We start from the raw sequence: 15,651 nt of genomic DNA on the forward strand, positions 1-15,651 counted from the left end.
ATAATGGGGGATTTTAATTTCCCAGATATTGACTGGAATTTCGGGGCTGGTCATTCACACACTAGCAAGGCTTTTGTGGATTTATTGAATGATTGTTTTCTACATCAGCATGTTCGGGAGGCAACTAGAGGGAGTAATACTCTTGATTTGATTATCAGTAGTGATTCTTCATGCATTAAGAATCTGCAGATAAAGGAACCACTAGGTGGCAGTTATCACAATGTGATGAAGTGGGATTTACTCAAAGAGGTAACTACCATTAGGGGTAAAAGGAAGGGTTTTTGCTTTCGTAAAGGCGACTACAATGGTCTGAGATAGTATTTAAATTCTATACAGTGGGACCAACTGATGATGTTTACCAACAGGAAATTCAAAATGGGAAGCATTCAAAGAACTTATCTCGGAAGCTACTAGGCTTTACATACCAACTAAGAAATATTGTTCAAGGTTTAGGCCTAAATGGATGGCAGATGAACTAATGAGACATATGGCAGAGAAGAAAAATGCATGGGATACATACAAATTAACATGTGACACAGAAGCCTATGATAGATACAAGTTGATCTGTAACCAAGTTACAAAGGAGGTTAGGCAGGTGAAGTCAGATTACGAGAAATCTTTGGCAAGGGATGCAAAGAAAAACAGCAAAGAGTTCTTTACCTATGTAAACTCTAGAAGGAAAGGACTGAATCAGAATGGTCCACTTGATATCGATGGGTCAACTGTTGATGATCCTGCTCAGGTAGCTAACAAACTAGATGAACTTTTTGCATCGACATTCACACATGAGGAGTTATTCAGCGAGGGGAATGCCAGAGGTGTATGCAAATCTGGCAGTAAGCTAGAGAATCTTGTAATAACTGAGAGTAAAGTGGAGGAGAAATTGTTGAAGATAAACACAAGAAAGGCACCTGGGGTGGATGGGATCTATCCAGTTATATTAAAGGAGGCAGCAAAGGAAGTAAGCAAACTCTTAGCCATAATTATGAGAGCTTCCTTGGACTCAGGGGAGGTACTCACAGACGGGAGATGTGCAAATGTGACCCCAATTCACAAAGAAGGATCAAAGGCTGACAAAAATAATTATAGAACTGTGAGTTTAACTTCTGTTCCAGGAAAATTAATGGAGGCACTGGTTAAAGAAGAACTACAGGATCATCTAGACAAGACAACAGTTATAGCTCGGACACAGCATGGTTTTGTTAAAGGGAAGTCTTGCCTGACCAATCTGATTGGATACTATGATGCAGTCACAAAAGAACTGGATGCAGGGAATAACTTTGATATTATATACTTGGATCTTAGAAAGGGTTTTGATCCTGTTGCACATGCAAGACGGCCGCGCAAATTGGAGCAGTGTGGCATTGGAGGCAAATTGCTACTATGGATAAAGGAGTGGTTGAGGCGAGAAGACAGAGAGTGGTAATCAATGGACACTGCTCATCGTGGACTAATGTTATTAGTGGAGTCCCTTAGGGTTCAGTGTTGGGTCCATTATTGTTTTCTGTATTTATAAATGATATTGATGATGGTATATCAAGCTTAATGTCCAAGTTTGCAGATGATACAAAGGTTGGCAGGGTTGTCAAGGACACTACTGACACTATGCTGCTGCAACAGGATCTGGAAAGGTTGAGCAGATAGACTGAGAGGTGGCAAATGAAGTTTACCATTGACAAATGTAAAGTACTACATATGGGAAACAGTAACCCCAGAGCAACGTATCAACTCTGTGGTACTACACTGACAGTGGTACAGAATGAAAGGGACCTGGGGGTGGTTGTGCAGGCAGATATGAAGTTCTCTGAGCAGTGAAGATGGGCTGCAAGAGTAGCTCATGGTGTATTGTCAATGATATACAGGAATTTTTCTAGCAGGGATAAGGAGGTGATTATTCCCTTGTATAAGGCAATGGTCAGGCCACACCTAGAGTATTGTATACAGGTCTGGAGGTGTTATTTCAAGAAGGATGTAGAGCTGCTGGAACAAGTACAGAGAAGGGCAACAAGATTAGTGAATGGAACAAAGGGGTGCTCTTATGAAGAAAGGCTTAAGTTTAGCAAATTACAGTGTCTAGAGACTAGGCACCAGCGAGGTGATCTGATAGAGGTGTAGAAAGTTTTGATTGTTTTGAGCATGCTCAATGCTGATGGATTCTTCCTCTTGCTCAGAATAATCACCTGAGAGGGCATAAATTCAAATTGAGGAAAGACAGATGTAGGATAGACGTGCAGAAATTTGTCTTTAGACAGCGGGTGGTTGGTTGGTGGAACAGACTTCCATCCCTTGTCGTGGAGTTGATAGCCTAAATAAGTTTAAGGCTCAGCTGGACAGGTATTTCAAACGAACAGAGGGGTGAAGTGGAAGTGTTTTTTTTTTTTTTTTGGTTGATGCTGCACAAGCTTGCTTTCTTGCATCAAATGCCTTTACTAATGCTAATACTACACAGGGTATTTTGTCCAACAGCACAATAGAATATCTCTGTGTAAAAAATAAAAGTAGTCTTTTAACTTTTTTTTCTCTTTATTACCATAGAACACTTTCAACCACCCTAAAATCAAATAAGAAATACAACCAATTGAGATATTTATCTCAAGTTGTTATACAGTCAAGGAAACTGTCCCCCTGAGGTTTCTTACCATGGGTTTGAATAAATTACTGTTTATTTAACTTTTGTTGTTTTCATTTGACCACCCTCACACAACTGGATATAGCACATTTACCTATGATTTTATTTCTTACAGTTAATCCTCAAGGTATGCTTTGCTCTTTTGGGACTTATTCTTTGTTGTTAATGCTGTTTGGTTTTAGGTGCATTGGTGGATTAGCCCATAATGCACTACAGTTGTTTGGTGCCTTCACCTATCAATTCATTATCTGAACTTGTTGGAACAGTTTCAGATTTTTTTCATTATGGTGGTCTAACAAATAGGAAGGACATGGATTTGACTTACACAGAAAAATATCTTAATTTTCTTCTCAAAAATGTGGAAAAAAAATTATGCAGTGAGGAAAAACATGCAGGTAAGTATAATATTTCAAAAGCCTATATACTGTTTTTTTTCCCCTCTTTATAATAAAAAAGTTGGCTTCCTCATTGTTAAAGAAGAAGACACCAGTCTTCAAGACAAGCCTAAGAAAAGATCTTAATAGAGAAGATTTATTTATCTGCTGTATTTTCCTTATTTTGATTGAAGTAAACTTTTAGAGAAACATGAGATAAAAATTAATTAATCCTGTTAATTGTATCATTAAATTTTAACAGGTGTGATTAGTAACTCACCTCTTGAACTAAAACTACATTAATTGGGGATGGTTCATTTGAAAGCATTGTGGCAGTAGCAGTTTCATCAACAGGATCAGGTAGTTTAGCAAGAACATCAGCACTCAGCTGAAGAACCTAAGAGAAAAATTAAAATAGGCATCCATAAAGTTATTGTGTCCCTGTATTCCAATATAAAATGAAATGTATCATGAAATGTATCCCAATAAAACTGTCATTTAAAACTAAATGAGAAAAAATATTTATAGTACAAACTACTACAAAAGGTATTCAAAATGGTGCTCACATGCATTCATGCATGTGGGTACCATTTTGAACACATACAGGGATGAATTAAGCCTGCCTCACTTATATTTGCAATTATGTTCATAATGACTATCTCAAGCTCTTGAAAGTTATGAGGATTATTTCTATGTAAACAGTGGGTTTCATTGCTTTCCAGAGAAAAAATTTCAGAAGTTTTAGGTTTGATGGTATAGTATAATATTTCACTACATTGAAGGAACACAGGAGCCAGCACCAGCAGTGTGTAGCACACGCTCCTTGATTAGACCGGGGTTTGAGCCCATGACCACCAAATATGGAGGATGCGGAAAGGTCAGGGAATGACCACCGCATATCCCTGGAGCAATATGGCCTTAGTTGCTAATGCTTCTAAAAACCAAATAACAACAACAACAGGAGCCAGCCAAATGTGCTTTGAAATGAGAAACTGTTCTGAGATGTGTTTGGAGACAACACATCCCAGAACTGCATGAACTGTACACAAATTTGCATATTGTGTAACATGTACTCAGATGTGGATTTTGGCTATTAATGTAGCCAGTTAAATAAAATGACACTTCATCAATGAAATCGGTTATAGTTAAGGGCATTCATGGCGAGCAGATGTGCCTATTGAAGCTCTTCATAGTGACAGCAAAGAAGTATAGAGAACAGGGGATTAGAACAGGATTAGTGAAGAAGAGCAGGGTTTCAAAGGTTATTTAGTATATTGTAAAGTTTATTTTCATAAGTTTTTTCCCTGTAATTGTTTGATTTTTTTAATATTATAAATATAATTTTTTTATTAATTAGTAAATTTTATAATGGTCATTACAAGATCTGCCTTGAACACTTCGTCAGAGGGTGACATGACTCATAAGGAAATAGCCAATGGCGATTCCCATGATTTTATTGTTTGCAGAACCTGTGGCATGTATTCCACGGTTGATCTAGTGAATAATCTAAGCTCACTTGGAAATTGTTTTCTTTGTCAGCGTTGTAAGGAGTGCACCGAACTTAAGTTACAATTTGGTGCATTGCTAGCACAATTTGAGGCACTGAAAAAATGGGTGCTATCCCTCGAGAATAATATACCTGGGAGGTCAACAGGGACTCAAGACTCTAGTAATCAACCAAGTGATGCACTCCCAATTCAGACCCCAGAACAGAATGACCAAGTGCAAACTACTCGGTTCAAAAGGACTCAGTTTTATTAGACTCCATTGTCAGGGAAATGGGAAATATTTTTTGTGATACGGATAGGTGGACTAGAACCAGGGTATGTCTGGCGGGAGGAACTATTAATGATGTCACCAACAGACTATCAGATTTTAAGGGGGGGGTAAAGAGAGAGAGAGAATACTATTATTCATGTTGAGACTAATGGCATTAAGCATCCACAATCTGACTATTTGTTATACAAATATAGGCCCATGCTGAAGAAATTAGCATTAGTAATAGTGGAGGCAAAGGATGCAAGAAAGCAAGCTTATGCAGCATCAGCCAAAGAAAAAAAAAAAAAAAAAACTCCTCCCATTTCACATCTCCATTCATTCCAAATGCCTGTCCAGCTGCACAGTTAAATTTATTAAGGCTATCAACTTTCACAACAAAAGATGGAAGTCTTCCACCAATCAACTACCCACTGGCTAAAGGCGAATTTCCACACATCTATTATACAACAGCCTTTCCTCAATTTGAATCTATGACCCCTCAAGTTTTTAATCTGAGAAAGAGGAAGAATCCCATCAGCATTCAGCTTGCTCATCCGATTAAGGGCCTTAAACAACACAATCATATCACCCCGCAGGTGCCTACTCTCCAGGCCCTGCAATTTGCAGAACTTAAGTCTTTCTTGGTAAGAGCACCCCTTCGTTGCCCTCACTAATCTTGCCCTTCTTTGTACTCATTCTAGCAACTCTACATCCTTCCTAAAATGAGGCCTCCAGACCTGTATACAGTACTCTACGTGCGGCTTGACCATTGCCTTGTATAACAGGATAATCAGCTCCCTGTCCGGGAATGACCACTGCATATCCCTGGAGCAATATGGCCTTAGCTGCTAATGCTCCTAAAAAAAAAACAACCTCCCTGTCCCTGCTAGCAAAATTCCTATATATCATTGACAAAACTCCATGACCCGCTCTGGCAGCACATCTGCACTGATCAGAAAAATTCATATATGACTGCAAAATAACCCCCAGAACTTTTTCACTTTCCACATTCATGAATGTAGTCCATCACAGTTGGTACGTTTCTCTTGGGTTATTGCTACCCATATGCAGTACTTTGAATTTGTCAATATTAAACTTCAGTTGCTACTTCTCAGCCCATTAGCCCAACTTATCTAGATCCAGTTGGAGTAGCATACTGTCTTTACTGTCTTTAACAACCGTGCCAACTTTTGTATCATCTGCAAACTTGGACATTAAACCTGATATAATACTCTTGATCATCATCATTATCATTGATAAATATACAAAACAACAATGGCCCAACATTGAACCCTGGGGAACTCCGCTAATAACATTTGACCACAAAGCGCAGTGTCCATTGATTACCACTCTCTGTTTACTCCTACTCAACCATCCCTTTATCCATTGTAGCAATTTACACTTAATGCCATTCCTCTCCAATTTGTACAGCAGTCTTCCATGTGCAAGTGTCAAAAGCTTTCCCGAAATCCAAGTATATGATATCAAAATTATTTTTGGGATTCAGTTCCTTTGTGACCACATCATAGTATCCAATCAAACTGGTCAGACCAGACCTCCCTTTAACAAACCGATGCTGTGTTTCAACTAATACTGCTTGTCGAGATGATCCTGCAATGATTCTTTGATTAGTGATTCCATTATTTTCTTCGGAACACAAGTTAAATTAACAGGTCTATAGTTACTTGTGTCACCTTTTGAACCCTCTTTGTGAATTGGTGATACATTTGCACACCTCCAGTCCATGGGGACCTCCATTGAGTCCAAGAAAGCTCTCATAATTATGGCTAAAGTTTTGCTTACTTCCTTTGCTGCCTCCTTTAATATAACTAGATAGATCTCATCCACCTCAGGTGCCTTTTTTATGTTTAACTTCAACAATTTCTCCTCCACTTTGCTCTCAGTTATTACAAAATCACTTAGAGTTTGATAAACTTCTGGCACTTCCCTCACTCATTGAATAACTCCTCGTGTGAATGTAGATGCAATATACTCATTCAATTTATCAGCTACCAGAGCATGATAATGAACAGTCAACCTATCTATGTTAAGTGGTCCAATCTGATTCATCGCTTTCCTTTGAGAGTTTACATAAGTCAAGAACTCTTTGCTGTTTTTTTTTGCATCCTTTGCCAGAGATTTCTCATAATCTGCCATAGGCTTCTGTGTCATCTGAGCCTCATTAATTCATCTGGCATCCATTTAGGCCTAAACCTTGAAGAGTATTTCTTAGTTGGAATGAAAAGCCTAGTAGCTTCCAAAATTAAGTCCCTAAAGTCTTCCCATTTAGAATTCAACATTGGTAACATCATCAGTTGATCCCACTGTACAGAATTTAAAAACTGTCTGAAACCCCTGACCTTTACGAAAGTAAAAGCCCTTCCTTTTAGCCTTGATGGTGATTACATCTGTAATTCCCACATCAGTACATTGTGATCACTGTCACCCAGTGGTTCCTCTAACTGCAAATTCTTAATGCATGAATAATCACTGCTGATAATCAGATCAAGAGTATTACTCCCTGTGGTTGCCTCTCGAACATGTTGCTGTAGAAAACAGTTATCCAATAAATCCACAAAAGTCCTGCTAGCGTGCGAGTGACCAACACACAAGTTGCAGTCAATATCTGGAAAGTTAAAATCTCCCATTATAAGACATTCTGATTTATTGGCTCACTCTATTTCTCTGTACAATTGCTCATTATACTCCGATGAGTATAATGAGCAATTGTACAATCATCAACACACACCTACGTTTTTACCTTTCCCAGTGCTTATGTCACACCAAACAGACTCAACATTACATTGTCCACCAACATCAGTTGGATGTACTTCCTTAGATTTTATGTGTTTCTTAACTAACAGCATAACCCCTCCTCCCTTCCTGTCCTGTCTATCCTTTCTGTACATATTGTACTCCCCAAATTCCAATTCTCCATTGCTTATGTCTGTGTGACACACGTTTCTGATATTCCAACAATATCTCTCTTTGATGTCTTGACTAGCACTTCAAGCTCATCAAATTTATTAACTATACTCCTGGCATTGGTGTACATGCAAATATACATGCACTTGTTTCTACTCTTAGTCACCTTAACACAGCGCATGTATTTACTTGTCATACTCTGTCTCCCAGCAGTCCTGGAAATCTTCGCCTTGCTTTCCAGGCTGCTGCTCATTCTAATAGAAGCAGTGCAATAATCACTTTTCCCTCTACCTGCAGCCACTGTTAACCTTTTAGTCTGTGTATCCCCCCCCCCAAGAGCTAGCAGTTTTCGACCCATCTAAAACTGCCTCAATAGCATCAGCAAATATTCTTGCACCCTTTCTATTTATGTGTACTCCATCCCTATAAAAGCTGTCTCTCCTGTCAACAAGCACAGACTAGGCTGAAAAAAATTCTACCCCTTGAGCCTTGCACAATCTGTCCAGGGTCAAATTGATCGACAAGGCTCTCATCATATACTCCCTCCTATTGTGTCTGGGCAGAATTGCAGATTCTGCCCAGACAACTTCAAGATTCAACTCTAACTCATGACTTTTTTTTCAATGTTGACCTGTACTTGTTGAGTAAATCTGCAGATCTCTTACTCTTAATGTCATTAGTTTCAATGACTGCAACAATATCACCTTTTGTGCCCTTAAAAGATGATATCTGCTCTACAACATTAGCATTAGTAGAGGCATTTGATGCAAGAAAGAAAGCTTATGCAGCATCAGCCAAAAAAAAAATAAATAAATAAATAAAAAAAAAAAAAATAAAATAAATAAAAAATAACCACTTCCACTTCACCCCTCTTAGCCTTAAACCTTCACCCTGATAGCCTTAAACTTATTTAGGCTATCGACTTCCACGACAAGGGTGGAAGTCTGTTCCACCAACCAACCACCCACCCGCTGGCTAAAGGCAAATTTCCGCACGTCTATCCTACATCTGTCTTTCCTCAATTTGAATTTATGCCCTCTCAGGTGATTATTCTGAGCAAGAGGAAGAATCCCATCAGCATTGAGCATGCTCAAATCATTCAAGGCTTTAAACTCCTCTATCAGATCACCTCGCTAGTGCCTAGTCTCCAGACACTGTAATTTGCAAAACTTAAGCCTTTCTTCGTAAGAGCACCCCTTTGTTCCATTCACTAACCTTGTTGCCCTTCTCTGTACTCGTTCCAGCAGCTCTACATCTAACTTGAAATGAGGCCTCCAAGCCTGTATACAGTACTCTACGTGTGGCCTGACCATTGCCTTATACAAGGGAATAATCACCTCCTTATCCCTGCTGGAAAAATTCCTATATATCATTGACAATACACCATGAGCTACTCTTGCAGCCCATTTGCACTGCTCAGAGAACTTCATATCTGCCTGCACAACCACCCGCAGGTCCCTTTCATTCTGTACCATTGTCAGTGTAGTACCACAGAGTTGATACGTTGCTCTGGGGTTGCTGTTTCCCATATGTAGTACTTTACATTTGTCAATGTTAAACTTCATTTGCAACCTGTCAGCCCATCTGCTCAACCTTTCCAGATCCTGTTGCAGCAGCATAGTGCAAGTAGTGTCCTTGACAACCCTGCTAACCTATGTATCATCTGTAAACTTGGACATTAAGCTTGATATATATACCATCATCAATATCATTTATAAATACAGAAACTATTCCACTAATGTGGAATAGTTTCTGTATTTATAAATAATTCCACTATTCCACTAGTGTTATTCCACTAATAACATTAGTCCACAATGAGCAGTGTCCATTGATTACCACTCTGTCTTCTCCCCTCAACCACCCCTTTATCCATAGCAGCAATTGCCTCCAATGCCACACTGCTCCAATTTGTGCAGCAGACTTCCATGTGCAACAGTATCAAAACCCTTTCTAAGATCCAAGTATATAATATCAAAGTTATTCCCAGCATCTAGTTATTTTGGGACTGCATCATAATATCCAATCAAATTGGTCAGGCAAGACTTCCCCTTAACAAAACCATGCTATGTCCGAGCTATAACTGAAGTCTTGTCTAGATGATCCCGCAGTGCTTCTTTAACCAGTGTCTCCATTAATTTTCCTGAAACAGAAGTTAAATTAACAGGTCTATAATTACTTGTGCTGCCCCTTTGATCCTCCTTTGTGAATTGGGGTAATATTTGCATATCTACAGTTCATGGGTATCTCCCCTGAGTACAAAGAAGCTCTCATAATTAGGGCCAAGGGTTTGTTTACTTCCTTTACTGCCTCCGTTAATATAACTGGATAGATCCCATCCACCCAGGGTGCGTTTTTTATGTTTATCATCAACAATTTCTCCTCCACTTTCCTCTCAGTTATTACAAGATTCTCTAACTTACTGCCAGAATACATCTCTGGCATTCCCCTCGCTGAATAACTCTTCATGTGTGAATGTCGAAGCAAAATATTCATTTAGTTTGTTAGCTACCTGAGCAGGATCATCAACAGTTGACCCATCGATATCAAGTGGACCAATCTGATTCATCACCTTCCTTCTAGAGTTTACATATGTAAAGAACTCTTTGCTGTTTTTCTTTGCATCCCTTGCCAAAGATTTCTCGTAATCTGCCTTCGCCTGCCTAACCTTCTTTGTAACTTGGTTACAGTTCAACTTGTATCTATCATAGGCTTCTGTGTCACGTGTTAATTTGTATGTATCCCATGCATTTTTCTTCTCTGCCATATGTCTCATTAGTTCATCTGACATCCATTTAGTCCTAAACCTTGAACAATATTTCTTAGTTAGTATGTAAAGCCTAGTAGCTTCCAAGATAAGTTCTTTGAATGCTTCCCATTTTGAATTTGCTGTTGGTAAACATCATCAGTTGGTCCCACTGTATATGAATTTAAATACTGTCTCAGTCCATCACAGTCGCCTTTACGAAAGCAATAACCCTTCCCTTTACCCCTAATGGTAGTTACGCCTTTGAGTAAATCCTACTTCAGCACACTGTGATCACTGCCACATAGTGGTTCATTTATCTTCAGATTCTTAATGCATGAAGAATCACTACTGATAATCAAATCAAGAGTATTACTCCCTCTAGTTGACTCCCGAACATACTGATGTAGAAAACAATCATCCAATAAATCCATAAAAGCCTTGCTAGTGTGTGAATGACCAGCCCCGAATTTCCAGTCAATATCTGGGAAATTGAAATCCCCCATTATAAGACACTCTGATTTACTGGCCCACTCTATTTCCCTGTACAGTTTCTTATTATACTCATCAGAGTCATTAGGCCTATAGCACATTACTACTACTCTCAATTTTGATCTCCCAATACTTATGTCACACCAAACTGACTCTACACTGCACTGTCCAGCGATGTTGACTGGCTTCACTTCCTTGGATTTTATGTATTTCTTAACTAATAGCATAACCCCTCCTCCCTTCCTATCCTGTATATCCTTTCTGGAGACTTTGTACTCCCCAAATTCCAGTTCTGCATTCCTTATATTTGTGTGACACCAGTTCTCCGAAATCCCAACAATATCTGCCTTTGATGTTTTGAGCAATACCTCAAATTCATCAAATTTATTTACTAAACTCCTAGCATTGGTGTACACGCAAGTATACATGCACCTGTTTCTATTCTTAGCTACCCTAACACAACCCATGTGTTTACTTGTACCCCAATGATTACCAGCAGTCTCTGAAATATCCTGCATCTTATTTTCCAGGCTGCTGCTCATTCCAATAGAAGCAGTGCAAGAATCACTTTCACCTCTGCCAGTTGCTACTGTTAATCTATTAGTCCTTGTATCCCCCCAAATCTAGCAGTTTTCCAACCCACCTAACACTGCCTCAATAGCATGAGCAAACATTTTTGCACCCTTTCTATTTAAGTGTATCCCATCCATGTAGAAGCAGGATGGGACAGACCAGGCCGAAAAAAATTCTACCCCTTCAGCCTTGCACAATCTTTCGTGGGCCAAATTGATCGACAGGGCTCTCATCATATACTCCCTCCTATCGCGTCTGGGCAGAATTGCAGACCCTTTCAAATTCAACCCTAATTCACGTCTTTTTTTCAACAGTGACCTGTACTTGTTAAGTAATTCCGCCGGTCTCCTACTCTTAATATCATTGGTGCCAACCTGTACAACTATATCACCTTTTGTGCCCTTAAAAGATGATATCCACTCTACGTAGTAGTAGTAGTAGTAGTGGCATGTGATGCAAGAAAGCAAATGTATGAGCTTATGCAGCATCAGCCAAAAAAAAAAAAAAAAAAAAAAACCACACCATTCCCTCCAAATGCCTGTCCAGTTCCTCTTTAAATTTATTCAACCTATCAACTTCCACAACGACAGATGGAAGTTTGTTCCAGCAATTAACCACCCGCTGGCTAAAGGCAAATTTCCGCATATCTATTCTACATATGTCCTTTCGTAATTTGAATTTATGCCCCCCCCTTAAGTTCGTAATCTAAACAAGTGGAAGGATCCCATCCGAATTCAGCGTGTTGAACCCATTCTAGGCCTTATACACCTCAATCAGATCACGGCACAGGTACCTAGTCTCCAGCCACTGCATTTTGCAGAACTTAAGCCTCTTTTGGTAAGAGGATCCCTTCATTCCCCTCACCCATCTTGTTGCCCTTCTCTGTACACACTCAAGTAAATCTACATCCTTCCTAAAATGAGGCCTCCAGACCTGTACGCAGTACTCAAGGCGTGGCCTGACCATTGCCTTATACAGAGGGATAATCACCTCCTTTTCCCTGCTAGCAAAATTCCTATATATCATTGACAAAACCCCATGACCTGCCCTGGCAGCCTATCTGCATTGCTCAGAAAACTTCATATCTGCCTGCACAATTACTCCAGGTCTTTTTCATTTTCTACCACCTTAAGTGTAGTACCACACAGTTGGTATGTTTCTCTGGGGTTACTTCTACCCATATGTAGTACTTGGCATTTGTTAAGGTTAAACTTCAGTTGCCATTTCTTAGCCCATCTGCCCAAATTATCTAGATCCTGTTGCAGTAGCACACTCCCATTACTGTCATTAACAACCCTGCCAACCTTTGTATCATCTGCAAACTTCGACATTAAGCCTGATATACCTTCATCAATATCATTGATAAATATACAAAACAACACTGGACCTAACACCGAACAACCCTGTGCGACTCCACTAATAACATTAGTCCAAGAAGAGCAGAACCCATTGATTACCACCCTCTGTCTTCTCGCACTTAACCATCCTTTTATCCATTGTAGCAACTTACCCTTAATACCATTCTGCTCCAATTTGTACAATAGTCTTCCATGCGTAATAATGTCAAAAGCTTTCCTGAAATCCAAATATATGATATCAAAATTATTTTTTGAATCCAGTTCCTTTGTAACCACATCATAATATCCTATCAGATTTGTCAGACAAGACTTTCCCTTAACAAACCCATGCTGTGTCTGAATTATTGCTGCAGTCTTGTATAGATGATCCTGCAATGCATCTTTAACCAGCGACTCCATTATTTTACCCGGAACAGAAGTTAACCTTCACGTCATCAACCTTTGCCCCTGGCAGACACAACCTGGTCCTGTTTCACCTATCCTTTTTACAAAGCATGTTTCCCGTTTCCCTGACAATAGAGTCACCAACAACTACTAGTTCCTTTGAGACCAGCGCATTCTGCCTTGGGGGCTGCCGCTGTGTTACGTGATGACCAAGTGCAAGCTCTGGCATTGGTGTGGGCAGCTGAGAGCTTGATGGGCCCTCACTTTTAATCCTTCGAGGGCATCCACCCTGTCCTTCAAACTCTCATATAGGCCCATAACAACGCTGAGTTGTCGCCTGATTTCCTTGCACTCCTTGCATCGCGCACACACAAAGACATCCCCATGGCAGTATTATGTCCCGTACCCGACTGCTCCACAAACATCAAGCAAGTAGTGCATTTTAAAAGGCTGTGATTCAGAGGGAAACTCCCCCCCCCCCCTAAGTTCTCTCCTGAGCCACAACACTCCCATTAGTTTGAGCCTTTTGCTTTGCTGCTCTGGTCTGAGTCATGATTTCGATTTAATTTCAATAAAATTCCAATTTCAGTACAAAATTAAAACCCTAAACTTGTATCCCAACACAGTTATAATGCTATATTTATGTTTCAGTATCGAGTGTTATCTATGAAATTCCTTTATATAACTTCCGTATCAAGTTAAGTATTAATTATTTATTTTTACTAATTATTTATGTTACGTAAACTAAGTCGTTATATGTATAGTTAAAAGTACAATTTAATTGACAATGAAGTTTAACAAGATTAATAGATTTTACTGATTAATTGACAATATTATGTACTATACTATACTATGCTATCTAGTTCGAGATATTTTGTATCGCGCAACAATGGCGGCAATTTACGAACGGTGAACACGTGGATTTGATACCCTTACCGATACTAAGTAATACCTACAAAATCTCAATCTAAGTTACTTTAAATTAAGTATCATAAATAGGAATATAAAGGTACTCTAGAAAATAAGTTAATATGCCAATTTAAGCTAATAAAACAGAAAATAAATCAGAAAAAACTTCTCTGTTCCAGGAGCGGCAAAAAGCCACGCCCGCACAGGCTACACTCATTCTCGTTCTCCAAAATCAACTATATGATTATTATTTGTATCAACATGAAAGGGAAAGTACTAGGGAAAAGAATACTCTAGACCTCACCATCATCACTCATGAATTAGATGACATAATATAGGCTAACAGTACCAGGAAGTGATCATGGAGTTCTATGGTGGACGATGGTGGATGAAGAGAGAGGTAGCAGTAGTTAAAGGCAAAAGGAATGGGTTATAATTTCAGCAAAGGAAAGGAAATTATGATGGCTTAAGATATTACATGCCTCTATTAACTGGGTAGATATCTCACAAAGAGCGAATACAATTCAATTATGGTATACCTTTCAAACAATCACAATAGCCTTGAATGCTTATATACACCATTAAAGAAATACTCCACGAGGAGGATTCCAAGTTGGATGAATAACGAAGTTGCTAGATTACTTGGCACCTCCATAGCCAGGTGGGCAGGAGCAGCAGTGCATAGCACACGCTTCTTGATCAGACCGGGGTTTGAGCCCATGACCACCAAATATGGAGGATGCGGAAAGGTCAGGGAATGACCACTGCATATCCCCGGAGCAATATGGCCTTAGTTGCTAATGCTCCTAAAAACCAAATAACAGCAATAACAACAGCTAGATTACTTGAGCAGAAAAAGAAGGCATGGGAAAGTTACAGAGCAATAAAAAATACTGAAGCCTATAACAGCTACAAATTGATCTGTAATAGTGCCACAGAAAAGGTTAGGCCGGCAAAAGCAGATTATGAGAAATTGCTGGCAAAGAGAGCAAAGGGGGATAAGGAATTCTTCACATATATAAATGCAAAGAAGAGAAGGACAAACCAGATTGGACCATTATGTAATAGATGTGGAATAGTATTAGATACCCCAGGTGAAGTTGTAGATGAACTCAACAGTTACTTTGCATCGATATTTACAGAATAAAAACCTTTTACGTCAATGAGAAATTACGGGAGTGAAATTGAAAAAAATGTTATGTTTATTTAATGAAAATACTTTCAAGCCTACAAGCCAGTAAGGCTCCTGGGGTTAATGGCATTTACCCTATAAGCTTAAGGGAGGTGGCAAGTGAGTGCATTGAATCAGTGAGGCTAATTATGACAGCATCACTGGACTAGAGTGAAGTGGGAAATTACCGGCTGGTTAGTCTAACTTTCAGTAGTATGGAAAATCATGGAGACAATGATCAAGGGTGGAATTCAGGATCATTTAGATAGAAATGGAATTCTGAAAGATACTCAGTATGGTTTTGTAAAGGAAAATCGTGTTTATCTAATCTGGTT

The 15,651-nt window shown here is 39.2% G+C and overlaps 1 protein-coding gene across 1 annotated transcript in view; it reads right to left on the reverse strand.

Moving 5' to 3' along the window:
* The window catches only part of kl-2 (dynein heavy chain 2, axonemal kl-2), a 1,174,416-nt gene that overhangs the window by 52,695 nt on the left and 1,106,070 nt on the right, over positions 1–15,651 (reverse strand). The window contains exon 74 of the mRNA XM_090369487.1: positions 3,284–3,400. Within this exon, the coding sequence (XP_090225613.1) occupies positions 3,284–3,400 (117 nt within the window). The remainder of the gene's footprint in view (positions 1–3,283; positions 3,401–15,651) is intronic.

This window comes from Mastigoproctus giganteus, chromosome 1 (genome assembly GCF_048544385.1).
Source record: "Mastigoproctus giganteus isolate SK-2022 chromosome 1, ASM4854438v1, whole genome shotgun sequence".
NCBI classification, from domain to species: domain Eukaryota; kingdom Metazoa; phylum Arthropoda; class Arachnida; order Uropygi; family Thelyphonidae; genus Mastigoproctus; species Mastigoproctus giganteus.